General features: G+C 43.5%; 2 protein-coding genes across 2 annotated transcripts in view; both read left to right on the forward strand.

The window, feature by feature from the left end:
- The first annotated feature begins 921 nt into the window (after positions 1–921).
- On the forward strand, positions 922–27,463 carry FAM174B (family with sequence similarity 174 member B). The gene is made up of 3 exons (XM_033919992.1): positions 922–1,384; positions 17,088–17,225; positions 26,025–27,463. Exons 1-3 carry the CDS (start codon positions 1,092–1,094, stop codon positions 26,026–26,028), a joined length of 435 nt encoding a protein of 144 aa, XP_033775883.1. The 5' UTR covers positions 922–1,091; the 3' UTR covers positions 26,029–27,463.
- The window catches only part of LOC117348212 (F-actin-capping protein subunit alpha-1-like), a 46,525-nt gene continuing 45,099 nt past the window's right edge, over positions 26,250–27,675 (forward strand). Inside the window, exon 1 of the mRNA XM_033919989.1 lies at positions 26,250–26,370. The gene's annotated coding sequence lies outside the window, so the exon portion shown is untranslated. The remainder of the gene's footprint in view (positions 26,371–27,675) is intronic.

Genomic DNA, 27,675 nt, shown 5'->3' on the forward strand with positions numbered 1-27,675 from the left:
CCAAGGGGATGGGAGGCTTTGGAAGCAGGGTTCATCCATATAATATAATGGACACGTCAGTCTTAGTAAAAGAGGGGGTTTATAAGTTAATTACCTGAACAGAAAACAAAAAAAGGGTTCCACCAAAGAGATTCCACAAGGAAAACAGCAAAAGAAACTGTGGAATTGATGATCCTGTCAGAAGTAATTGCTGCTTTTTATGGGGACGGGCGGGGATGGAGGTAATTCCTTGCGGGGATGGGTGGGGACGGAGAGGATCCTGTCGGGGACGGGTGGGGACGGAGAGGATCCTGGCGGGGACGGGTGGGGACGGAGAGGATCCTGGCGGGGACGAGTGGGGACGGAGAGGATCCTGGTGGGGACGGAGAGGATCTTGGCGGGGACGGGTGGGGACGGAGAGGATCCTGGCGGGGACGGGTGGAGACGGAGAGGATCCTGACGGGGACGGGTGGGGACGGAGAGGATCCTGGCGGGGATGGGTGGGATTTCTGTCCCCGTGCAACTCTCTAATTTGAAGCTTGCAGCAGGTGAACGGCGGTGCCAATCCTTAGAAGTAAGAAACTTTCCAAACTGCAATCTCATTGCTGTTTTCTTCTCCTTGGGGTTACCATATGGCTCCAGAAACTCCCCCTCCAAAAACCCCCAAGAGGACGGATTGGGACATCCGGGTTTTACTTCGGTTGCTTTCAATGGAAGTAAAACCCGGAGATCTCAATGTGTCCTCTAGAGAGTGGCACGGAGTGAGCCATATGGTAACCCTACGACCCCCCTCCCCTAGAGAAGAAATATTTTTGAATAAGGTTGCTCCAGTTAAATGTAAAACCTGGACCGTGAACAACCTTGCCCTTTAAACGTGGGGGAAGGGGCGGGGGGGGTCTCCTTTTGCCTAGGAAAAGAGCAGCTGGTAAGCGCGCTCCTCTTCCCAGATCGCACCACTCCCCCCTGCATCCCAGATCAAATGATTCAGCACTACGTGGAGCAAAAACTCTTCCGGGTGTTGGAGCCCTGCCCGCTTCCTGCACACTCGGCTCAGGCTGCAGCGAGAGGGGCGCCAAGCCCTGGCCATCTCCCGGGGGGTTGGCGGCTGCAAGATGCCCGCTCTGCTGGTGGCACTGCTGGTGGCGCTGCTCGCCCAGGACCCCCTGGCGCTCTCCGCCGCGGCGATCGGGGTACAGAGCGGCGAGCCCCAGCTGGATCCGGGGGCTTTGAACTCCAGCACTGAGGCGGCGGGCGAGAACGCCACCGCCGGCGAAAACACTTTCTTCACCACCTACTTGCCCGGCTCCCTGCAGCACCTGCTCACCGTCAAAGTCGCCGTGATCGTGGCCTGTGCCTTCTCCTTCTTGCTCGTCGTCTGCCTGGTGATCCGGATCTGCAAGTACAGGTGGAGGGACTTGGGGCAGATCAGCTGTAAGGGGTGGGGGGGGTGTGAGTGATTCCATTGAGAAAAGAGGGGGAGGAAGCCTTTGCAAGGTGCTATTGCACTACCCCTTGGGTCTCTGTTGCTGTTCCCACTAGCTCTGCCTAGGGAGGGACCCTGCAATGCACGATAGAGACAGCCAGGGCCGGGCCAGGTAAGAGGAGGGTGAACTCTGGAAGCCCTGAGCTGCGTCTAATGGTAGGGAGGAGAGAGAGAGAGAGTGTGTGCAAACTAGGATTAAAACCTCACTAGTGCTCTATGTGATTTATTTTGAAGAATAATAATAACAACTTAATTTTTATATACCGCAATGCCACAAACAGTTCAGAGCAGTTTACAGAGGAAGAGACTGTATACAGACAGCCATAATATAAAAACTTTCAAAATGACATTAACATGGTAAGATTAATCCATTTTTCCTGGAAGTGTTTTCGAAGTACATCGTGGTAGAAACGTTTATAATGCCACTTAGAACATAAGACTAGCCTTACTGGGTCCATCTAGCCCAGTAGCCCGTCTTCACGGAGGTCGATCCAAGTCACAAATACCTGGCAAAAACCCAAAATGTAGCAGCATTCCATGCCACCGATCCAGGGCAAGCGCTGGCCTCTCTCATGTCTGTCTTAACAGCAGTGTATGGACTTTTCCTCCAGGAATTTGTCCAAACCTTTTTTTTTTTTTTTAAACCAGCTACATTAAGTGCTCTTACTACTTATAACCTAAGTGGTTTATATTCAGGTACTCGAGTATTTTTCCCCTCTTATTATACCGGAATGCAACTTAGCATGAGCTGCTCCTGAAAAAACCATGAGCTAAACCCCAAATCTCTTCTGCTTTCCCTCCTTTTGGTGGAAGAACTCACCAGTTCTGCCTTGCCTTTGCTTTTCTTGACCCTTGCAAGCTGCTAAAAGTTACCAACAAGGTGGCAAGAAGGCCCCTTGCAAAAAAAATGCCACCATCGCTGCAGGAACGAGGGGAAGCACTGACTTTTCCAGTCAGGGCACCACTCACATTGGAAAGAGCACGAACCGCAGTGTCCTGACCCATCGCTGATGGGACATGGAAATCAAATGAGCTTTTCCAGCCATAAACCTTCAAGAAAGAAATTAAAACCATACTCTTCAAAAAACACGTTAAACCTATCCAGCCCAACATCCAACACTCTATAAACCCTTAGTACTCTCTAATTTTTTTTCTAATTACCAAACATTATCTAAACCCCATATTTTTGTCTTTGTTTTGTTCTATTTCTATCATTTAAATTTCTCCAGAATTCTACTGTTCAACGGCTCCCCATTCTGCTTCTATTCCTTTCTCTCCTCTCCTCTACCTTCCAAAGTATTTAGATCAATGCTGTCTTTTTAAAATGTTTATTTTATTTTTATTTTTCCTCTAACTCTACTTTTCACTTCTCTATTACCCTCCAGGTACTTTAGTTAGATTGTGAGCCTTCGGGACAGTAAGGGAATTTTTCAAGTACCTTTCTTATTTCTAATCTTAATGTATATTTTCTGTAAACCGCTTAGAACCTAACGGATGTAGCGGTATATAAGAAATAAATTACATTACATTACATTACATTTATCCCTTAAAATTTTATCTCTTCGTTTATTCTATTACTTCAAAGTTGAAATGTAATTCTTGTTTTTAGTTTGGATGTAATCTGCCTTGAACCGCAAGGTAATGGCGGAATAGAAATCACTAATGTAATGTAATAAAAGGGGACCCTATGTAACAGAGTTGTGGGATACTGACAGACGATTGTGGGGTAAAAGGGGATGATTACATGAATCCCACTGTCTGTGATCCTGCTATGCAGATGAGCAAGGGATTATAGTTTCCATTCCTGTTTGGCAGGTTGAGTGCTAAACTTCACCAGAAAGGCGTACGAGTGAAAAGGCCAGTTATTATGAACGTGAGGCCAGTTAAGGGCATTGAATAGGTGGGAGGTAGCAGGTGTGTGCAAATTGAAGGATGACCCGTCCCATCCCTGTGGGTTTTGTTGCTGTCCCTGTTCCATTCCTGTAAGCTCTGCCTTAACCGCACAAGCCTTGAACACCTATGATTTTAAGGTGTTTGAGGCTTGCGCAGATGAGGACGGAGCTTGCAGGAATGGGGCAGGGACAGGAAAAGAACTCACGGGGGACGGGACTATGAGTTCACGTGGGAATGGGGAAAAATTTGTCCCCATGTCATTCTCTACTCGGCACAACTGTCCTCTTTAGGACTCCTGCCACCAGCTTCGTTGTTGCGTGCATTAAGCAATCTGGAAATGATAGAATCTGCAGATGTAATGCAAAATGTAACTTATTTCATGGATGGATTTCTTCCATTTTTGTACTTGTGCTTTAAGGACTCCCTAAGCTTTTTTTATGAGAAGGGTCATTTGGAACGTTTTAGAATCAATGAAGGGGGGGGGGGATAATTGCCCTCAGAGACTTTGCTGAGAGGAAGCAAGCCATCCTGGGGATTTGTTCGGGAGCTGGGGATGGTGCAGATGACTTTCGTAACTTTTGAGAATCAATTTTCATACCCATGTATTTCTTCTTCCCCAGCACCTGCCAGTTCATGGGATTGATAGGAAAGGATATTGGACATGAGAGGGATAGGATGGAATGGGGAGGAGAGTCAGAAGATGAACTCTGTAGGTTCTTGGGGGGTGGAAGTGTGATGTCCTCTCTCCTGCAGACCTCTATCAAAAAAGTCTTATGCGCCCTCTCTGCCCCTAACATCTGCACTATTTCCCATTCCAGTGCCCTCCCTCAGGGGTCAGGCGACACCAGCTTATTTTTTAACCGGTCTCCCATTTGTGGGGCTTTGAAGGCCAATAAAAGCTCTTTCTGAAACAAGATTCATCTGGTCTCCTTGCTTGGCTATACTGCTGGCACCAGACCCGTCCAGCCATGTAACTCTCCGGTACAGTTAGATCTGTTGAGGAATGTAAATAACTTCAAAGGGACCTGAACAAACTGAGTGAGTGGGCAAATAAATGGCAGATGAGCTTCAATGTAGAGAAATGCAAAGTCCTGCACATAGGGAAAGGAAACCCGATGTACAACTACATGATGGGGGGGACGATATTGGGGGAAGGCAACCTAGAAAAAGACTTGGGGGTTTTGGTGGATAAAACAATGAAACCAGCGGCACAGTGCGCAGCGGCCTCGAAAAAGGTGAACAGAATGTTGGGCATTATCAAAAAAGGTATCACTACCAGAACCAAGGAGGTTATCCTCCCGCTGTATAGAGCGATGGTGCGGCCGCATCTGGAGTACTGCGTTCAGTACTGGTCGCCGTACCTTAAGAAGGATATGGTGATACTCGAGAGGGTCCAGAGAAGAGCAACAAAAATTATAAAGGGCATGGAGAACCTTCCATATGCTGAGAGGCTGGAGAAGCTGGGGCTCTTTTCCCTGGAAAAGCGGAGACTTAGAGGAGACATGATAGAAACATACAAGATCATGACAGGTATAGAAAAGGTAGAGAGGGACAAATTCTTCAGATTGGCGGGGGCAACAAAAACTAGAGGGCACTCAAAAAAATTGAAGGGAGACAGATTCGGAACAAATGCTAGGAAGTTCTTCTTCACTCAGAGGGTGGTGGACACCTGGAACTCGCTTCCAGAAGAGGTGGTAGAGCAGAGTACGATTTTGGGTTTCAAAATGGGATTGGACGAGTTCTTGAAGGAAAAGGGGATTGAAGGGTATAATTAGAGGGATACTATACAGGCAAAATGTCTTAAATAATAGATAGCTTTCAGGTCACTGACCTGGGGGGCCACCGCGAGAGCGGACTGCTGGGCATGATGGACCTGTGGTCTGACTCGGCAGAGGCGATGCTTATGTTCTTATGTTCAAAGCCTACCAACCTTTCTTGAGTCTATGTTCAGTCAGCTTCTGCCACCTATGCTGATTTCAACTTCTTATGTGGACACTTTTAAGCATGTGCAAAAATCTCGGGTCCCTCCCTCCCTCATCTGGTACATCACAAGCTCAGCAGTGAGATGAGCCAGTCCATGATTTCTGGACATGCTTAAGGTTCCAATATGCATAGTTGGGTATCAGGGGACCCCCTCTCAGCCACCTCCAATGTATTCACACTACCGAATAAGTAAATCCTAGTTGATGTATGAATGACCCTCAGAGGTACCACCAGATACTCAAACCAATTTCATTGTATCTGGCTTCACGAACCCATTCCTCACCGGGTCCTTCTTATTAAATAATTTAATTTTTTAGGCTTTTACATATTTATAAGTGTTTTTTAATTTATCTTAATCATAATAAATATACATATCAACCACATCTATACAGTGATACCTTGGAATCCGAACTTAATCCGTTCCAGAACCCCGAGTTCCAAGACAGTTTTTCCCATTGAAAATAATAGAAATTGGATTAATCCATTCCTGGGTCCCACAAACTCAAATTTTAACAGGAAATACACTGGATTTTAAGGTAAAAATATTAACAAATATTCCAAAGCAGCATTCAGGTTCTGGGGCAGAAAGACACATATACAATGTGCAGGGCGTTCAGATTCCAAGACATAATTTACTACAAAAAAAAGTTTGGATTCCAAGTCGTTTGAGTTCTGGGGCGTTCGGATTCCGAGGTACCACTGTAATTTGTTCACACATCACAAGTTTGTTTGCATTTACCAATATAGTGCTGTTTAGAAATTAGTTGGGTATCAGAACAGGTGGGCAATAGCCGAGCATGTGTCTGTGACTTCTCCTCCTTTCTGTTCTGCAAGTATTCCCTTTTGGGTGAGTGGTGCTGCCTTGCGACACCTTTGAGCCCCTCTGACGAACCTGGTTGGGGTTGGAGAAGCAGCAACTATGGTAAATTGATTGTATGAGCAGTTTTCGTTGTTTTTTTCATTTTAGTGTACCGTCGTCTTTGATTGTGAAAATGGGCTGCCTGTTATGTGTGTGACCTTGTGAATACCTCCTGGGATTGTTGAGAAATACCAAAAGAGAGCTTGTTTTTGTTTTATCTTTGTTGTTTGTTTGTGATAAGATAACAAGCTTTTGGTTTGACATTTTGTTAAGCCCTTTGCATATACACAAGCTTCAGTTAATGAGACAAAGCCAACAAAGGGCTAGATTCACTAAGCAAACCCATCGTGTACCCTTTGTGACCCGATTTCCCTCCTCCAGTATTCACTAACCTGTTTTGCGATCCGATTCCGACCCGCGCATGCTGGTTGATCAACCCAAAAAGCAACTGCTGAGGACCAGTCTCTGTAGCCCTTTCCGACTGCCTTCTGCCGCCCTGCTCTCAGCCCTGTCAGCCCCGATCTCCTGCTTCCCCGATCTGCCTGCCTGCCTGCCCCGAGCTTCCCTCATCGCCTGCCTGCCCCGACTCTCCCACCCTTCCTCGCAGTGTAAGCCCGTGGTTTTAACCCGTAGGCTTTAAGAGGGTTAAAACCACGGGCCGTAAAAAAAAGTTTTAAAAAAGAAAAGAAAAAAAGTGTCGGGCCGGAGGTCCAGCACATGATGGTCTGCACATGCGTGGAGATCGCTATAGAGCGATCCGTGCTGGGGCAGGTTAGTGAATCTAGCCCATAGTCGAGAGAAATCTTGCCTCACCCAATCTACTATATTTCTTCAAAAAAGTGAATAAGCATGTGGATAAAGGCGAGTTGGTCAATATGGTTCATAGACAACTCGGCGAAAGACAAAGGCGCGCGCCGACAACTGAGTGCAAGATGGAGGCGCGTGCCGAAGAAAATTACAGTTTTTAGGGGCTCCAACGGGGGGTTTTGTTGGGGAGCCCCCCCAATTTACTTAATAGAGATCGCGCCGGCGTTGTGGGGGATTTGGGGGGTTGTAACCCTCCACATTTTACTGTAAACTTAACTTTTTCCCTAAAAACAGGGAAAAAGTGAAGTTTTCAGTAAAATGTGGGGGGTTACAACCCCCCACCCCCCCAACGCCCCCACAACGCGGCGCAATCTCTATTAAGTAAAGTGGGGGGGTTCCCCCCACACCCTCCCCGTCGGAGCCGTAAAAACAGTTATTTTGTGTGGCGCGCACCTCCGCGCTGCGCTTAATTGTCTGTGCGCGCCTTTGTCCCGGCGCGCTTTTGACCTGACACCGGTCAATATTGTGTATTTGGATTTTCAAAAGGCATTTGACAAAGTACCTCATGAAAGACTAATGATAAAATTAGAAGGTAATGAATGACCTATTATGGATTAAGAGTGCAAAGGGTTAAATGGTCAATTTTCTCAGTGGAGCAGGGTAAATTAGTGAGGTTCTCCAGGGTCTGTGCTGGAACCTCTGCTTTATTAACATATTTATAAGAATATAAGAATAGCCATACTGGGTCAGGCCAATGGTCCATCAAGCCCAGTAGCCCATTCTCACAGTGGCCAATCCAGGTCCCTAGTACCTGGCCAAAGCCCAAGGAGTAGTAACATTGCATGCTACCGATCCAGGGTATGCAGTAGCTTCCCCCATGTCTATTTTTTTCAATAACAGACCATGGACTTTTCCTCCAGGAACTTGTCCAAACCTTTCTTAAAACCAGCTTCGCTATCCTCCTATTGGTTTTAAAAGTATTTCCCTGTAACTTCATCACGTGTCCCCTAGTCTTTGTAAGTTTTGACAGAGTGAAAAATCGGTCCACTTGTACCCGTTCTACTCCACTCTAGAGATGGGAATGACTAATGAGATAATTAAATTTGCAGATGACAAAAAAGTTGTTAAATCACAAGAGGATTGTGAAAGATTGCAAGAGGACCTTGTGAGGCTGGGCGTCAAAATGGCTGATTGCATTTAATGTGAGCAAATACAAAGTGTTGCACGTGGGGGGGGAAAGGCATTGTACTAGCATCTATAGCAAGCCGCATAATGGTGTCTAGGGTCAAAGTAGGTGTGGTTAGGGGTGTAGATAGCCTTAGGCGCCGCTAGGCACAATTCTCAAAAGAACTTGGGTGTCTTGAACATAGGCCAGTAAAACTCTGGCCTACACTGTAAATGCCTAGATTTTGTGGTAGGCGCTCTTAGCTGTGGTTCTTTAAATAGCACCGAAGCGTGATAGACACGTGACTGGGCGCCTTTTTTTTTTTTGCCAATTTAGGCGCCGTTTGCAGAATCCGACCCTCTCTGTCCCCAGGCAAGTCTCCTCGGAGAGAGATCATTTTTCATTGCGTGGTTTGCGCGCACACATCGGATTTGTACCACAGGATGCCTTGGCGATCCCACTTGAAACCCTTTTGAGCTGCGGCAAGCGCACACTAGCGCTTGCCACAGCTTAATAAAAGCAGCCCATAAAATCCAACGGGAAATGGTAGACCGGCACATTAAAACTAGGCAAAATACACAGAAAATAAACCCTAAACCATTCCCAATAAGAAAGTAAAACTGGGAGAGCGAGTGTCTTAAGTGGGAAGAAATGCACAAGGAAAATTAGCAGAGAAACCTATTCCATAAGTGGCCGATGACCTTAGAAGCTCTATTTTACACCCAACAGTCAAGGTCGCAGTACATCTTAATCTTGATGACTAGTTTCTTGTTGCTGGATCAATACGCAAAATGACTGGGTCAATGGAATACATTCTTTTTCCCTTGAAATCTAATCGAGCATCTCCTTGGGTATTTCTGTAAGAAGGACATTCTCATGCCGCAGCCTGCAGATGTTGCAAAAGACACTTTTTTCTCTCTTCTGCATCAAAGGTGAGATATTAGGAAATCATTTTCATTCTCCTGAGATCAATGTAACTAAATAGTTTTGAAATTATTCTTTAAAAACAAATACCTACGAGGCCCTTTTACTAAGCGATATCAGATGCTAACGCAGTGGTGTAGTAAGGTTAAAGGGTGCACCTCCCTTGACATCACTTCCCGGAAGTGACATCGGAGAGCGTCAAAAAAAGGTATGGGAGAAGGCAAGGGGTGTGCGCAGCAAAGAGAGGAGCGGCAAGCGAGTAGGTGGGGAGTGACCGTGTGGGGTGGGGGACGAGCGAGCGAGGGGGCAGAGAGGAGGAGGAGTGTCGCCACGCCCTTAGGAAGACTGCGTCCAAGGCGGACCTCACCCCTTTCACCTCTCTTACTATACCACTGTGCTAACGTGTGCCTATGCATGAGATCTATTTGCATGCACTGCCTCCCATTGTATGCAAATGGATCTCATGCGTATTCATGGGGGGAATCCTAAAAAACCCGACTGGATTTCGGCCCTGGTTGCCCACCCCTGATCTAGGTACACAGCCACGATCATCGGACTCTGTTTTGAAAGGCCTGGAGACATTTGGGGGGTCTGAGTCTTGAAAAGCGCGTCCCGATTTTCAGGGTGCAGTGCAAAAACCTGATCACGTGTCAGTAAAGTCTGTCCAGTAAAATCTATAGACGGCAAAAGACCTTTCTCCATGTTTCACATTTCACTTAAGTCATCAGGCCCACAATATTTTTTAATTCTAAGGAACCCATCACGTTCAGAACCAGCTGATGATGGTATTAGATTTTCATGACACCGTTTGGTATAATCGTAGGTCCCTATATTTCTGACAGATTGCCTTGATCCGCTTGTGCATCGATTGCATGAAAATTCTATACAAGCGAGGTCAGTGTCTGATGATCATTTGGCGTTACGCGCATTGAGGTCTTGAAAGAGGGGTGATGAAAATGCCGAATATCTAGTTCGTTTGCAGTTACTATGATGTATTGTCTACCAGACGGCCCTTCCGTGGGCCAGGTGATCAGAATTTCTTTCAGTGCTCACAAATGTTACATGCAGTGGATAAATAAGCAAGAGCCTTTCTTGCCCTTATTTATAATTTCTGCAGATCCGACTTCCTTTTTTCCAACAGTGTTGCCCTTCCTCAGTTAGGTATTGAGGATCTGCCTATCTGAAGGGTTACGATTAGGCCCCCCAGGACCGCCCAGTGCTACCTAGCCCCGCCCCCTCAGCCTGTTCTCATTGGTCGGGAGGGCACCCGCACATGAGCGGATGCGATTGGGTCGTGCATGCATGCGTGCATGTGATGTCACTGTGTTGCATCTGCCCCTCTCGACACGATCTGCTTTTCAAAACCGGGAAAAAGTGCCAACCGGACACCCGGACACGCCCTCTTTAAAGAGGACATATCCGGGTAAATCCGTATGTCTGGTACCCCTAGCAAAATCTTGGTTGCACAGTTTACATGAATGGAGCTTGTCTCTGGTATGGTCGATTCATATAATTTAATGGTTTAAAATTAGGATCTGAGTGAGGGAGGCGTGAAATGAATTATTGGGGTGGGTAGGTTCTAAGACTGTTAATAAAAGCCTGCGCTTCTAGCTAAGGACCAAAATTTTCTGGGAATAAGGAGAAAGGGTAGTGAAAAAAAGAGCCTCTTTTCCTGCAAGCTCTCTGTGACAAAAGCAGCGTCTCTGGGCCCTTGTCACGAGGGTTTGTAGAGGTACGACTTAAAAATAGGCTGGCGCCAGAAAGTGGATAATGAAGCCAGTGAATCGATTTTCTGAGTTTCTTCTATCACATGATTCTTCTGAATAGAGCATGAAGAACTTGCATATGACTCGGAGGTTTTGCCAAAACACCCTTGAGTAAAAATGAGGAAAAAAAATCCAGCTACTGGATGATAGAATCATCAAATGATGACTTCTCTTTCCCCCATCAAACACATGGATCCAGGTACTGTAATTTGGTTTTGTTTAGTCATTTATTTCATATTTAATTACATGACTAATTCAAGTCTTTGTCCCATATCCATTTCTAAAAAGAATGGGTCTCTCAAATGCAGACTTTTCACACAAGTTTTTCTTAAGTAGGTCATGATTTGCATGGTAAAAGGGGAAAACAAAACAATTTTAAATCCTTCCTAGCAGGCCTAGAGGTTTTTACATATTCCAGTATTGTAGGAGGCTTTAAGAATATCGAGAAACCCTCTTTTGAAGCCTAAAAATTCATAATTATGTATCCCCCCCCCCCTTCAGGACGGCTCTGGCTGGAGTCCCCTGAAGGCAATCTCCCCCCTCAAATGTGTGCCCCACCCTTCTGTGGACTGTATACCACTCTAGCTGAGTTGCTCTGGCCCTGAAGAATTCATTTGCAACATGGATTGGCATCTTTCATCTTCAAATGCCAGACAGTTATAGATGTGGGCGCTGGTTTCACTATGACTCTACTAGGTTGACAAGATAAAAAGGGAGTATGGGCATTCTCGTTACGAAAAATATTTGTGCTCCCCTGCCAACAGGGATTGTCTCTTAATCTAATCTGATTTCCATTATAGATTAAAACTTGGCCAGCACTGAGGTATGACTGGAGTTTGTGAAGGTGCAGGCTTATTGTTTATTGTGAGCTTCTAGAGTACTCCCCCCGAACGGAACCCCCGCGAATTTTGAAAAACCGCAAATGCGGTTTTTTTGCCTGTCAAAAGGCAGGGGAGGCAGGAGAGGGCAGCTGGAGCACCAGCGGGTGAAGAAAATCACTTGCGGTCTGCTCCGACCGCCTCTTCCTGTAATAAAGTCGGGCTACACCAATCAGGAGCTGCTTTGACACGCAGCTCCTGATTGGTGTAGCCCGACTTTACTACAGGAAGAGACGGTCGGAGAGAACCGCGAATGAGCGAGTCTGCGAATTCACAGGGGAACCCTGTATACTGTTACTAATGACTGGGCAGTCAATTCGGAGCGGTGTGCATGAGCTTCTGTAGAGGTGTTACAATAGAGTTATTGATACCAGCAAAAAAGAAACTAAAACTCTACTCTTCAAAAAATACATAAAACCTATTTAACACGACCAGATCCATCCCAGGCTCCACCTACTATACCGTCTACTCCTTATCAAATCAAAAATGTTCAAATTGCCCAACATGTATTACCTAATTTCACGACAATTCTTATGTAATCCGCCTTGAACCGCAAGGTATTGGCGGAATAGAAATCACTAATGTAATGTAATAATCAGTCAATCATCCTACCTATGTTACCCGGCACATCGATCATCCTACTTATATGTATGTGTTCATACCAAATCAATCGTCCTACCTATCTTCACATCTAATATTAGGTTTACTATTGCAGCTAAGTACACAATATTTACACACTTCCTAAGGAGTTTTTTCTTAATTATTAGCCGCTTTGTAATTTGAAAAGGCGGGATAATAAATTATTATTAAACTTGAAACTTGAGTTTGGTCTATTCAACTAAATATAGTCTGTATCGTGTTTTATGTTTATCTTTGAAGTATTATCTTCCTCAGAGTCTAGTTTTCTGGGCTTCAGCCCTTGGTCTATTTATATCCTAGAAGCCCTGCCATGTAGCTCAGTTGTCTAGAGCAATGGATTTTAAATGGTTTTATATATTTTGTTAGGTTGTAAAGTTTTGTTTGTTTTTTAATAGCAGATATTACATTTTTGGTGTGAACATGCAAGAGCTATGTTTTTAAGTGAATGTGTATATATTTCCGTCACTACCTTTCTCTTTTCATTGTTCTACAGTTTTCACGTTCTGCTGTCTAATACAGTTCAAAATGCATTAAATTAGGAGTTTGTTTCACTAATTTACACAACATGGTCTTGTTCTTTCATGTTGAAAGAACAATTGCAAAACCATTCAAAAGGAATTAAGAATAAGAACCCAAAATCTTTTAATGGCTAGGCGACCCTTGAGGGGAGGAATGCTGGCTTCGGCCTAACCCTCAGTAAGCCTGCCCGTTAGAGCTTGGGGTGACCAGGAGGGCATCCCAGGCTTGACGACTGGCAGGGGGGCCAGGTGGATGTGTGTAGTGACCAGGGAAGTGAGAGTTGGGGAGAACTCAGAGAAGATTGCAAGAGTCCTCAATGCATGCGTTCAGGAAAAGACGACTGAGCGACTGGCAGAGGGCCTGGAAGAAAGAGTAGCCAGAGGGCCCTATAGAGCCTGGAGTCCAGGGGACTCAGGCTTGACAACTGGTGGTTCCAAAAATGGCACCGTTGTCCCATCTAAAGAGGCGCCTTGTGGCACTTAAGGCCACTGTAGGCGTGGTTAACGCCAGAAGTGGCCTTAGACTCCGTTAGGCGCCTCCTTAGATGCGAGTCTCATGAAATGTACGCCTTTAAAAACTGTGGCCTACATTTCTGGCCTTTACATTACCATTTCTGGCCATTTCTGGCCTACATTTCTGGCATTTACATTACCTTCCACGTAGCTGCGATTCTCCAAACAGTGCTGTTGTGAGATTGACATGCGATTGGCGCCACTTTTGAAGGCTGTTATCGATTAATGGTGCCGTTTAGAAAATCTGGCCCTTACGGACACCTTTTTTGTAGGCAGTAAGGGCTGGCGTGCTACTCCACCAGTTAGTACGGCTACATTGGCACCGCTGATTAGTGATGAAACTCCCACTCTGCCCCTCCTGACACACCCCAGCGGAGAGAGGGGGGAAGAGAGAGATGCCAGACTGTGGGGGGCCAAGGAGGGGATTCGGGGTGCAAGTGAGAGAGTGGTGGGATTTAGAGGGAGACAGAACTGCAGTTGGAGGGAAAGAGGGAAATTGAGGAGGCTGGAACCTGAGAGAGGAAAAGGCGGGAATGGAATTTCAGGCCTCAGGAGAGGAGAATTCTATGCAAAACACGACAAATAAACTTTGCAAAATTTTGAAATTGTGCGCAGAATTTTCAAATATTTTTTTACAGAATTCTGCCTGGAGTAATGTTAACTCTCTCTCTATGTGGGTTTTTTTTTTTTCTCATTTTTACAATAAATAGTTTGCAGGCAAAATGTTTCAAAGAAACCCCTAAAGAGGCCCGCCAGGATTCAGAACAGCACCACTCCCCAAAAGCCCCCTCCCTTAGCTGCAGAAAGCCTGTTAACTCCCTACATTGTAAACAAGTTTGATAGACTGGAGCTGTTTCCTGTCCTAAGAGGGGGGACAGGCTGTCGGAGTCACAGTTCATTATTTACAGGATGAGTTATGGCCTGAATCCTGGAGAGGCACTTTCAGGCCTGCTTCTAATTTTTCTGAGAATATTCCAATTGCACACACTCCAAGCTGGTTTTTGTTTTCAAACTTGCATAGTCTCGTTGGGATTTATTAGTGAAATCAACTGGACTTCGTTGTGGCTTGCCAAAGAGACTGAGAGCAAAAGCGGGATAAAGCAAATTGGTGAGAGAAATGCAATTCTTAATCCAGGTAGTGCTATTTAGTGATGTAAACACTTTAAGATAATGTCAGTCATACCACTGGTAAAAGTAATGGGAAGGTAGATGCCTTGGCTCAGAGGCATCAGAAGAGGGAGTTCCATGGGTGCTATGACATCTTCAAAGTTTTCCTTTCCTCCCTCTACTGTAAAGTGTTTAGGGCCAGATTCTCTTAAGACTTCGACCCATGGTAAAAAAAATGCCATAGTGGGAGTGACTTTTTCTTTTACTGGCGATTCTCAGCACAATAGCATACAAATTGTATGTATGCTATTTATGTGGAGAATTGCCATTAACGTGGGGGAAGAACTGTACCTGACGCTCAGAAGAGTAAGAGCTTCTCCCTCCTGTCAAGGTTGCTCTACTGCCCCGATCAACAGCCGCAGATCTCCCCAAGTCCTGATGGCTCAGCTGATTATCTGCAGGGAGAGCAGCAGAAGGAAGTCTCCCTCCCGCCGACACCCCACTCGCCTGCTGCTGCCTCACCTCCCCCCGACCCCTGTACAAGATAAGCAGAAGTGATGCCTACTCCATCCTGCCTCGGTCACTACTGTCTGAACCTTCCCATACACCCCCCTGTGCCTTGGCAGGAGGGATGTCTACTCCCTCCTGCCGCTTGGATCCCCCCAACCCTCTGACTACCCCTCACTCCCCCCTCATACCTTTAAGTTGAAGGATGGCAGGAGGGATGCCTACTCCCTCCTGCCGGCAGGCCCACCTCTTCAAAATGGTAGGCCTTCCCCTTCCCGGTGTATCCTGAGATGCACTTGAAGGGGTCTAAGGTCCTGATTTGCTCTGGGGAGGAGGTCTTAGGTGCCAGAGGTAATCAAGGTCTTAGGCCCCCGGGATGCACTGGGAAGTGGAAGGCCCACCATTTTGCTTCCTGCCATCCTTCAATTTAAAGGTACGGGGGAGGAGGCACCCCTCCTGCTGATTTTTATTTTATTATTATCTTTTTAAGTACTGGGGATGGGGGGCATCGAACGGCCCTAGAAGGGGATCGATGGGAGGGAGGAATGGGGTGGGGTGGAGGGTTGGTGTCTTGTTTTTAATTTGTGGGCAGGAGGTGCCTTTCCTGTCAGTGCCTGAGCCAATCAGCACTCGGGCAGTACCAGAAAATTTTGCCTGTAAAAAGTGGGCAAATAGTTTAGAGAATCACCTGGAGTTCTTGTTTTAATATTAATGGCCTCGTTGTACTACATTTGCATAGTACAATTGGAGGCCGCAAGGAAGCATGGAAAAGACCATGGTGAGTTGTTTTCAGAATCAGCAGGTAAAATACTTGAACGCTAAACTGTCTAGAACTGGTTTAGCATCCATCGTTAAATGTACAGTGAGTTTTGAGAATCTGGCCCTTACTTTCTTACCTCCCTTCCCCTGGGGCAGTGGTGCATTACAGCTGTGCTGAAGGCCTATTGGCTTCCGCCCTTTCCGAAACAGGGAGTTTGGAAGGGGAAGGATCCAGCTGGCCTTTAGCACGCACAGATGCTTAAGGTCTCACGTTGGTCAGCTACAATACGATGCATCTTCTATAATGCTGATTGTAGGGTTGCTGCTCTAGGGGAAGGGATGTAAGACACACTGGACACCTTAGGGGTGGCCGAGGTAGAAGGAAGGAGAGATGCTAGATACCATGGTAGGGAATGAGAGGAATGCTAGGCACCAAGAGGAATTGGGATGTTGAGAAGAAGGGAAGGAGATAGATGTTGGATGCCATGGTGAGGTACATAGAGGAGATGATTTTGGGCTATAGAATGGTGGGAAAAAGAACAGGAGATGCTGGAATTAGGGGCGAGTTGGAGGTAGAGCTTGGATCCCTCCTTCAAATAAAAAAAGGTGTTAGCTGCCCTTGCCTTTGGCCTACATTGACATTGCAAGCAAGTGAAATATCAAGAGAACATACTGTGTATAATCAACCGAGAAGGCTTCGATTTGTCCTCTGTTGACCATGAATTACAGTACCACGGTTGGTTCTGTACCTTACTATCTGCAGGGTGAATTGGATGATACTCTCTTCTAAACTGATTGAAGTTATCAACATATCAAGTTCTGGTTTACTGCATTATAAAGGACAGTTGGGAGATTAATTCACCTGGAATCCAATGTTTATTACCTTAAAAAATTCTATGTCATCGCTTATTCTACTCCTTTTAATTTGTATGTAATTCCTGTTTTTTAGTTGGAATGTAATCCGCCTTGAACCGCAAGGTAATGGCGGAATAGAAATCACTAATGTAATGTAATGTAATTACATTGACCCTGGACACCAAAAGATCATGGTTCTATAACCCAGTCTTGAAAGATTGATATGGGTTTGGATTGCAATTGACAAGAAATTGAACTTTAGAGCAGAGCATAATTGGTAGCTCAAATAAAAGGGGAGAAAAATTGGATCTACTAAGGGAGAGCCACATTGCTATAGATGTATTGGGTCATATTAGTAGACAGATTAATTGAGCCTTCCTAGTAGATATTAATATCTGCTCTCTGTCAATAAATTTTTAAATGCTGATTTTCAAAATTTTGTGTTCTTTTAGATCTGGAAAAAAGATAAGAAAAACCCGAAAATATGATATTATTACGACTCCAGCTGAGAGAGTAGAAATGGCACCACTCAATGAAGACAACGAAGATGATGAAGACTCAACAGTGTTTGATGTGAAATATAGGTACAGGTAGGGTAAAAGAGACAACTTTTAGCTTACTATTTACCTGTCGGAAGCTTTTATTTCCAGTGTCTTTCTCTCTTTTTTTTTTGTTCTGGTGGATGGTAGTGACGAGGACAAAGTCCTTGCAGAAATTTTAGTGACCTTCTTAATAGCCAAAGAAGAAAAGGAAGGGATAAAAGTGATTTCAAAATAAAAGTATGTATTTTAAGTATAAATTATCCTTTCAAGTGTTTAATATTTTAGGACGGGAAATTTTCCTCTTTATTAGGGCTTCCAGTCAGCTGGATTCATGATCTGGCGTGCTGAACCTTTATCTGTAACTTCTGTGAAATTTTTTTTCCCCCCCCCCCCCAATTTCGTATCCCCTCAAAATGCATTTCACTCTGTCATCACAGTCATAGTCTTTGTCAGGGAGTGTAGAGCATGACATGGGGACGGGTACCTGCGGTTACCCTTGGAGCGGAGACGGGGACAGAGCCCATGGCCATAGGGACAAACTGTGTCTCTGTGCCATTCCCTAAAACAGGGGTGTGAAATGTCGGTCCTCGAGGGCCGCAATCCAGTCGGGTTTTCAGGATTTCCCCAATGAATACGCATGAGATTATTTGCATGCACTGCTTTCATTGTATGCTAATAGATCTCATGCATATTCATTGGGGAAATCCTGAAAACCCGACTGGATTGCGGCCCTCGAGGACCGACATTTCACACCCCTGCTCTAAAAGCATGAGCCAAGCCGTAAACAGGAAGTTCCAACTGGAACAGCATCTATAAAATGTTAGTATCCATATGTAAAAACACTTCTTAGACAACTGGCAATTGAATTCAATGATCTAAAGAAAATGCAGAAACTGCTTTTGGATTTAAATGAACTACTGTCAAATGACACATCAGCCTATATTCTATAAATGGTGCCTTAGGTTAGGTGCGGTAGACTCTCCCTTTTTTTATTCAAGAAAGTATTTCCTTGAATGTTACTCATTTTTAACGTTTAATTGTGTGCTCCGATTTTATCGTGTATGTTTTTCCGGATGCTGCAGGTAATATATTTTTAAATAAATAAATAAAAGTGCAAAAACAACTAGGAAGTGACATCAGAAGGGAGCTGAGGGCGGCGCGAGCAGCGGGTGGAAGATGCTGCTCACGCCAGCGAACATTTCAAGAGGCGTGCAGGAGGGGGCAGTGCCCCTACAAAGACGGCGATCAGGGTGGTCTACCCCACTCACACCCCCTAACTATGCCACTGCTTTCCATGCGGTTGCGCATGATCATTTTGCACATGCAATTTATAGCATACCGACTGATCGCAGTTACGCGTGTAACTGCTAATTAGTGTCAGCTATTAATTATTGGCTATAATCGGTGTTAACACCAATTATCAGCTAATTATATTAAGAGGGTCCTTTTATTAAGGCGTGCAACTGATTTAGCGTGCGCTAAATTCTAAGCGATTTTAAAAAGAATTTAAAAAGCTTTTTATTTAAGGATGCTTTCAACTTATAAATTACTATTGAGCTCTTCCTCTTTCCCTTTCTTTTTTTTTTTTTTTTTTTCTCCCATGCTTTTTTCCTAACTCTTTCTTTTTTATGTTTATTTTTTCTCACTGTATAAATTTATTAGCTCATCATATATACTTATTATGTAAATCCTTTTTTTTTTTTATTGTATTCATTGTATAAATTGCTGGTTTCTTAACTATCTTGTATGTTATTTTTTTATTTTATTATTATGTTTAAGTATATGTTACTTTTATATATTGTAATTCGCTTAGAAACAATTTTAATTAAGCGATTAATCAAATATAAATAAATAAATAAATAAACTTATATTCTATGGGCGCCGTAGCATTTAACGCATCGTAATAAAAGGACCCGTAAGTTAGGTGCTCAGCTGACGCTGTTCTAGAACTTAGCAAGCAACTTTGCGCACTAACCCCAAGGTTCTAGATGCGGCGCTGAAAATTGCAGGCACAGTTGAATTGCGCAATGAACTAATTGTACTAACAATACTGGGGTTGATTGGCAACAATTTGGATTTCCGTGCACATCCTGCAAAGCACTATTCTATGAAGATATGTGCGTAAATCTTTTAGCACATGGCTGAAAAGGGGGGAGCATGGGGGGGTCAGGGGTGTTCACTAGAGATGTAATTTTGCACGTGAAGATATACGCCAGGTTTCACTTGGCGGAAATGTTCTCGGCAAAAGTTGGGGGCCGATCCCGGCGCTGTGTGCTATTCTGTAAACAGCCCCCAACTCTGAGCACTATTTTTAGATTAGCGCTGGGTGCTCATATTTTTTTCTGCGCCCAAATGTGGGCGCCATTTACTGAATCTCGTCCTAGGCGAAAAATCGTGCCCACAAGCTTACGGAATTAGTAGCAGTGTGCCGCAGACTTTTTAAACTGCGGCACACTAATCGCGGCACTGCGGCTGGAGGGCACCAGGAAATGCAAGGACATCGACGCAACGATGTCGCGTAACATTGTCGCGTCAACGTCCACACATGGCGCGGATGTCCTCCAGCCGTGGTCCTGAACCACCTATTACCACCGGTGGGGGAGGGGGGAAAGGGTGCTGCAGAAGGAGAGGTGAGAAGGAGCAGAGGCGCAGGCACCGCGAGAGACACATCCTGGAAGCAGTCGACTATTGTCAGTGCCTTTCATTCTCGCTGGTATCTCGGGGCACAAAGTTTGCGATACCCTGAATTAGAAGCTAAATACACAAATGCTTCTTTTTTTTTTTTTTTTTAAAAGCACTTGTTAAAAGATACATTTTGGATGGGGAACTTGCTCATGATCCCAAATTTATTCATTTAGTTCTGGGATGGGTCCCAAAAAAAACCAGGCAAGCGATCTGCAAAAATCTGTACGATTCAGTCTAAAAACAAAACCAGCAGACCTGCATAAAAATAAATAAATTACAACGAACATTGGCAATTTTCGATTGCCCGACATGGCCATGTTTCGTCCCCCCCCCCCCCTCTTAGAGCTCTTAAAACGTGTGCTGTGTCCACAGCTAGACTTAACCTGAACAGCGAGCTGTGCTCAAAAACAGACCACTACTGACTTGTTTGTCTTAGCCCCTGTCGCAGCCCCAGAGGGAGCGAAACGTGGCCATGTCGGGCAATTCAGAATGTATTTATTTGTATGCCGGTCTGCTGGTTTTGTTTCTAGACGACTTCCTGGACACAGCCAGAATGCATGCAGATATCAGCAGTGTCGGCCATTTTCCGGTTAAAATTTTCTGCTTAGAGGTGTCTTGAGCTTTAAATGGACGGCACTGGTGAATTCTGGTTCTGAAGGAGGCAGCTGCATTATCTGGTTATGCTTGCCATGGGTTTTAATCTTGTCCCCCTTTTTATTTAAATAAAAAAATATTTTTTTTGTCTGTTTTTTTCTTTACATGGTTTGATATCCCAGTGAGCCCAAAACATGTTGCAATTACCGTAATTAAAAAAATGAGTATAACAAATATAACCCCACAATCCCATCCCATCAGATGTAAAAACCAAATTATTTCCTTTAAAAAAAAACACCCAAAAACAGTCACCCTAAACAACACAAATTCCTTGTTCTGCATCTGAAACTGGTTTCTGTTGCTTGCTCCGAAGCTTGGCTGTTCCCCCATCTACCATGATGGCACAGACAAATGCTTGGTTAGACAATTTAAATATCCTAAAAGGAGAATCGATAACATTTAGGCATCCACAGAGGCATCGTCTGGGTTTATGGCTGCAGTCAGAAAACAGTGTGCGTACTATGTGGAACATTTTTTTTTTCCCTAGGAAGATCGCCGTCCTGGTGGGATTTGCAGGACGTAAACATGAAGAAATTAATTTGCAAGAGAAGATTTGGCCGTACTATTTTTCATTAGGCAGGCCAGCTCAGATATGGGGAACTGAAACACCTGACAAATCCACAGAAAACAGAATAGTAAAAACAAGTGGAATTGTCCAATAATAAAAGGTGCAATAAATAAAGATGTCTTTCAACTCATCTGGACAAACAGGTAATCCTTTATTCTTCCAAAAATACTCGACCCGACATGTACATGTTTCGGCCCTACGGCCTGCGTCAGGAGTCTATAGGTAATGTATAAAATCATATAAACACATCTAGAAACATATGAACACAATAATAATAAAATATATGATAGCAAAAACATAAAACACATTCAAAATATTATAAATATTAAAAATAGAAATAGAAAACAGCAATTTGCATATACAAGTTTCTTTAAACAATACAAAACTTATATTTTAATAAGCCGATACATAAAAACAAAAATATAATAACTAATATCGAATAAATTTATCATATAAATATCATATAAATTTAAAATCAACCTTAACGACAAAATATCATATAAATTTAAAATCAAACGTAATTTAGATATCAAAACAACGTGTTTTTTCATCACCTTATTTTTCATTTTGATTTATTATTGATATATAGATTGCGTTGTTTTGATATCTAAATTACGTTTGATTTTAAATTTATATGATATTTTGTCATTAAGGTTGATTTTAAATTTATATGATATTTATATGATAAATTTATTCGATATTAGTTATTATATTTTTGTTTTTATGTATATGCAAATTGCTGTTTTCTATTTATATTTTTAATATTTATAATATTTTGAATGTGTTTTATGTTTTTGCTATCACATATTTTATTATTATTGTGTTCATATGTTTTTAGATGTGTTTATATGATTTTATACATTACCTATAGACTCCTGACGCAGGCCGTAGGGCCGAAACATGTACATGTCGGGTCGAGTATTTTTGGAAGAATAAAGGATTACCTGTTTGTCCAGATGAGTTGAAAGACATCTTTATTTATTGCACCTTTTATTATTGGACAATTCCACTTGTTTTTACTATTCTGTTTTCTGTGGATTTGTTTCCCCTGTGTTTTGCGCGAACTGAAACACCTTCCAGAAAAGCTGAAGAAGGAGTAAGACGGCTCAGAAATCTTGAATTGTACCAAACAAATTTTGCAGACGTGCACAGTAGCTTGACTCTTTTGTAAACGCATGTGCACAGAATGCAGATACAGTAAGATTGCGTTTATGGTAATGGCTTTGCCGAGTGAACTGTGTCCCGCTGACAGCATCGTGGAAGCTGAAAAAAGGAACCCAGGGTGTCGTCGTCGATGGTTTATCTCTGTGCTCTCAGCTGCCCGTGTCTGATATCCTGGTGGTACAGCCAGCTGTGAAGAGACGGTGGGATTTTATTCTGACAAGGCAGCAGATGGAAAATGAACTGATGACAGCTGGAGAGGAAAATATGGCTTCTCTGCTGCAGAAATGGAAAGAGCTGATGCATGGACTGTGGTTTTGCATTTAGTTATTCATTCATTTTTCTATACCGTTCTCCCAGGAGAGCTCAGTATGGTTTACATGAATTTATTCAGGTACTCGAGCATTTTTCCCTGTCTGTCCCGGTGGGCTCACAATACCTGAGGCACTGGGGGGATTAGGCAACTTGCTCAGGCTCCCAAGGAGCAGGGTGGGTTTGAACCCACGACCTCAGGGTGCTGAGGCTGTAGCTTTAGCCACTGTACCACCACTGTTGCTGTTGGGCAGCCTGCACCCTCTGTGCCTTTCTGCATTAGCTGCTGTTTGTTTTTAGTGTCCTGTTACCCCATTAGGTTTCATTAATGGAAATATTAGTTTGATTTTTCTTTGCAATTTCATTTCAGAATGAACAAGTTTGTCTTGTGTACAAGAACTGGAAGCAGGGAATGTTGTTCTACTTAGTGTTGTCTGCCCTGAATCCGATGGGTAAAAGAGGGTTGTAATTGCCCCTTGTTATAATTAAGCATTCCATTATATGAATTAACAGTAGGGAAACCTACCTTAATTAACTTTAATAAACACTGTGCCATTAAGAGTCCACAAGTCATATAACTGGGAACCAGGAATGAAGTAAATAAAGAGAGAATAGTCTGGTTTTAAGCTTACTTTCTGATGTGATTGAGGCTTCTGAGATCACTTGTCAGTGGGTCCATGAGAATCCCGACACTGGTATTTTTGTTGAGGGGGTTCCATGTATGCACCTGGGTGTCAGCATTAAAAAAAAATAGGCTGCACTGGTTCTGTGTGAAATTTTTGTAACACCAAAGTACATTGACTTAATGCAAGATAAAGTGATAAATCACATGGACCAGATGGCATTCATTGCAGTGTACTGAAAGAACTCAAACATGAAATTATTGCTCTGTTGTTGAAATCATCTGTAGTATCTCAAAAAAATATAGCGAAATTTAAAAAGGTCAAAGAAGAGTGACCAAAATGATGAAGGGGATGGAACGCCTCTCTTATGAAGAAAGACTAAAGAAGTTAGGGCTCTTCAGCTTGGAAGGGAGATAGCAGAGGGGGGATATGATTGAGTTCTACAAAAACCTGAATGGGTAAGAGTGAATTTATTGACTTTATTCTTTCAAAAAGTACAAAAGACTAGGGGATATTCGATGAGTCACATGGAAATACTTTTAAACTAATACGCTTGGGTTTCAACTGTCGAATTCTCTGTCAAATCTCACTCCAGCCCATCTACACCCTCCCAGCCATTGAAGCCCTCCCCAGCCCATCCTCAACCAAAAAGCCATATACAGACACAGACCGTGCAAGTCTGCCCAGTACTGGCCTTAGTTCAATATTTAATATTATTTTCTGATTCTAGATCCTCTGTGTTCATCCCACGCTTTTTTGAACTCCGTCACCGTTTTACTCTCCACTATCTCTTCTCGGGAGCGCGTTCCAGGCATCCACCACCCTCTCCGTAAAGTACAATTTCCTAGCATTGCTCTTGAATCCACCACCCCTCAACCTGGTTGTGCTAAGCATCAGTTCTGTAACAGCATCTGGGCACATCTAAGCCAGCATAGAATACTAGTATAAAGCTGTTCTTGTATGCCAAACCGTAGGTGCAACCACTTTACACTTGGTCAATAGCTGCCTCATATACCATGCAATGGACGTAATTGGTAATATTTTATAAGCAGAACATACTGGTTCTAATCTAATCTAATTAATAACATAAGAATAGCCTTACTGGATCAGACCAAAGGTCCATCAAGCCCAGTAGCCTGTTCTCATGGTGGCCCATCCAGGTCACTAGTACCTGGCCAAAACCCAAAGAGTAACAAAAGATTCTGGAACCCCAAAGAGTAGCAACATTCCAGAATCCCAAAGAGTAACAAAAGATTCTGGAACCCCAGAGTCTCAAGATTCCAGGCAGAATCTTAAAGAAGAGCAAAATTCCGGAACCCCAAAGAGTAGCAACATTCCATGCTACCGATCCAGGGCAAGCAGTGGCTTCCCCCATGTCTTTCTCAATAGCAGACTATGGACCTTTCCTCCAGGAAACTGTCCAAGCCTTTCTTAAAACCAGCTAGGTGAATCTCATTTGCATGCACTGTTTTTGGAGAATGAGTCGCCTTTTTTAAAATCGTTACAAGAACGGCTTCGACAGCAGCCCTTTGCTTTTCACTACGAAGCTTTGGTGTTTTATTATTTTAGTGCGCAACTGGTGTCTAAAGCGCTCACATGACAGAATGAAGGGCAAGTGTTTTTATTATAGGCATTCTGCACCTTCACAGGCTCAAAAAATGTTATGGGGAAAATAGCAACAAAGAGGTTGACTTAAAGTTTTTGGCCCTGATTCTATAAATGGCATCAAACTCCTAGGCACCATTTGGCACAGTTGTCAATCATTCGCTAAGTGCCTTTTATAGAATTGCACCATGACACCTAGGATGCCGGTAAGCATCGAATCCTTGGGTGCATTGCCATTTCGGCCAGGGTTTTCTTGGCTTGAATGAATGCGACTAAGTCATTCCATACTCAAACTTCACCCCAAATTTTGCTCCTAGTTATACCTACTTTCCTCTTGTAGACGCCTACCTTCAAGTGGGAATATGATTTGGGTTTTTAGCCAGGTGAAGTACAATGGGGAAGATTTGGCTATCAGCAACTACCTCCTTACATTCTGCTAGTAATCTCATTTCTTCCTTGTATATAAAAGTTTGCGTACGCCATTGAAATTATGCAAGATTGACAACAAGCAAAGGAATGTTTATTGGACTTGTTATTTGGCAGTTGGCATCTTGGAACATATGCTCTTAACATGCCCTTATGTGAAAGACTATTGGATTAAAGTCTGGTCTTCCATTTTTTATTTGCTTTCTGTCTCGCATCCTTTCTCATATAGATTATCTTTGGTATTACTGACTTAAATAATGAGATAGACAATTATAAAGCCCAGCTACTAAGGAATTTAGTCATGATAGCCATTAATTAATTATTTTACATTGTAAAGATTCCTCAAAGCTGGATTAGAATAATTGGTGGAATTTGGTGTGCTTCTATGCAAAATATGAAAAAAATTATTGCAGTTAAGTATGGCACCTTTGGGAACCTTTGCTTAACTACTGTAATTAAATTATTTTAGGATTGTTAATGTGATTCTATTACAGCATCTCACGATTAATGTTTTTGGTTTTTCTCGTATTAATTTTAGTCATTTATTTGTGTATATTATATATTTTGTGTTTTAGAAAATTCAATAAATATATATATATGAAAAACAAGTGGTAGGTGCCTACAGACTAATTAATTTTTTAATCGTTTTTGATGGGTTTTAATGATTCTTTCGATTATTAGTTAGGGACACCGATCTAGGCATCTTTTATAGAATCAAGGCCTTTATGAATAAAATTTGATGCAGAAATCATTGATGTAAATGAAAGAAAATAGATAAGACAAAAGAGATTTTTTTTTTGTTCTTTCTTCTAGGTAAATGTATCTTGGACTGTGACCGCCCCGAGACAAAGTCCCTCCACATTGAGAGTCACGTTGAAGCCTCATGAGCGAAGAGAAGATGGAGCTCATCGTCTCTGTAGCATTTGAAACCAAAACCGATGTGTTTGTGTGTTATTTGTACAACATCTGGCGGAAGCTCAAAATCTCATCGTTAACTGCCTTGTCTGTAGACTCCCACACGCTAATCACTGTGGTTTCTGGACAGGCGTTGTTCCTCTTAAACTGGACCTCATATTTCTGAGTTGTTGTGTTTTTTTAAATGTGTGTGTATCTAGGTGGATGAACTCCTGTTTAAAAGTCTAAGCTTTATACTAAGTAGGTAAGATGTTGAATTATATTTTACTTTTATCAGCTACAGGTGATTAGAAATATTAGAAAATCTAATATTTACGCAAATATTGTTATTTTTTGAGCTTATGTTTCCCTCACCCTCTGCTAATGAGGAAATTTTAAATTCATGCAAGGTATTATGGCATAGTGGAGAGGAGAGTGAGGCTAGGCCCAGAAGTCCAGCACAAAAAGACAAGGCCGCTCTGTGGCTTCCCTGCAGTGGCATAGTTAGGGGTGGGCATCTTGGTGAGGACACCTGCTCCTACCCATCCCTCCCCTTCCGCACACCTTCAATTCACTGCCCCGTATCTCTATTTCTTCACTGGCTCAAGCAGCAGCTTGCCCTCTGACATCACTTCCTGGTGGTGAGACCAGGAAGTGACATCAGAGGGAGAACCATAGCTGGTGCGGGCAGCAAGTTGGAGATGCTACTTGTGCGGGGGGAAGTTAGAGGTTCAGGGGAAGGGGCGCATGGCGTGAGGCGCCACTGCCCAAGACGCCTTCCACCCTCACTACGCCACTGCTTTCTTGTTCCCTCATGTTTGAATTTTTTTACAAGTAGGACCTGATATTCAAAAGGATTTAAGTAGGCAGGAGAGGGTCCTGCCTGGTTGAACACCACTGAGCTGGTCATCCACCCATATTCAGCAGCACTTAAGCAGGGACGGCCTGATTTTTTATAAATGGCGTCTAACTCGGTGGGTGCCTAGGAAAACGACAGCTACCGTGTGTCATTCAGAATTGGGCACGGTTTATAGAGTCGTGCTTAGCGGTGCCTAAATCGAGTTGGGCTTCACTGGGCATTTGTGGCTTAGGCACCGGGGGTTTCTCGGTCTAAAAAAAACGGAGCCTAACTCATTCTGCGCTCAAACTCCGCCCCTCACCAAGTCCACTTTTCAGGTAGGCACCTTGGTGTACACTCTTACCTCACACCTAATGAGTTAGGTGCTTACCCGAAAATTAATTTTTTAACATTGCTTTTTAATCACTTTTTAATGGTGCTTTCAATTATCGGCGCCAATTAACCAATTAAAGAAAAAAAAAAAGATTGTTAGGCACATTAATCTTGGCACCTATTGGTAGGCATCATTTATAGAGTCAGGCCCATGGTGCTACTGAATATTTTCTGTGACTGCCACGGCGCTGTCCAGTTAGTGCCGGGGTGGTCCGGGGCAGATCTTTGGCGGAGCCAGCACTTAACGGATTAGCTGTGATATTCAGTCCACTAATCGGTAAGGAGGCGTATAAAGGGCTCTTTTTACTAAGCAGCGTAAGAGCTTTTCACCATGGGCCG

Source organism: Geotrypetes seraphini, chromosome 14 (assembly GCF_902459505.1).
Source record: "Geotrypetes seraphini chromosome 14, aGeoSer1.1, whole genome shotgun sequence".
In the NCBI taxonomy this organism is placed as follows: Eukaryota; Metazoa; Chordata; class Amphibia; order Gymnophiona; family Dermophiidae; genus Geotrypetes; species Geotrypetes seraphini.

Coding starts and splice junctions, on each gene's coding strand:
- FAM174B (XM_033919992.1), top strand. CDS start 1,092: ATGCCCGCTCTGCTGGTGGCACTGCTGGTGGCGCTGCTCGCCCAGGAC. Junction 1,385..17,087: donor ATCCGGATCTGCAAGTACAG/GTGGAGGGACTT, acceptor GTGTTCTTTTAG/ATCTGGAAAAAAGATAAGAA.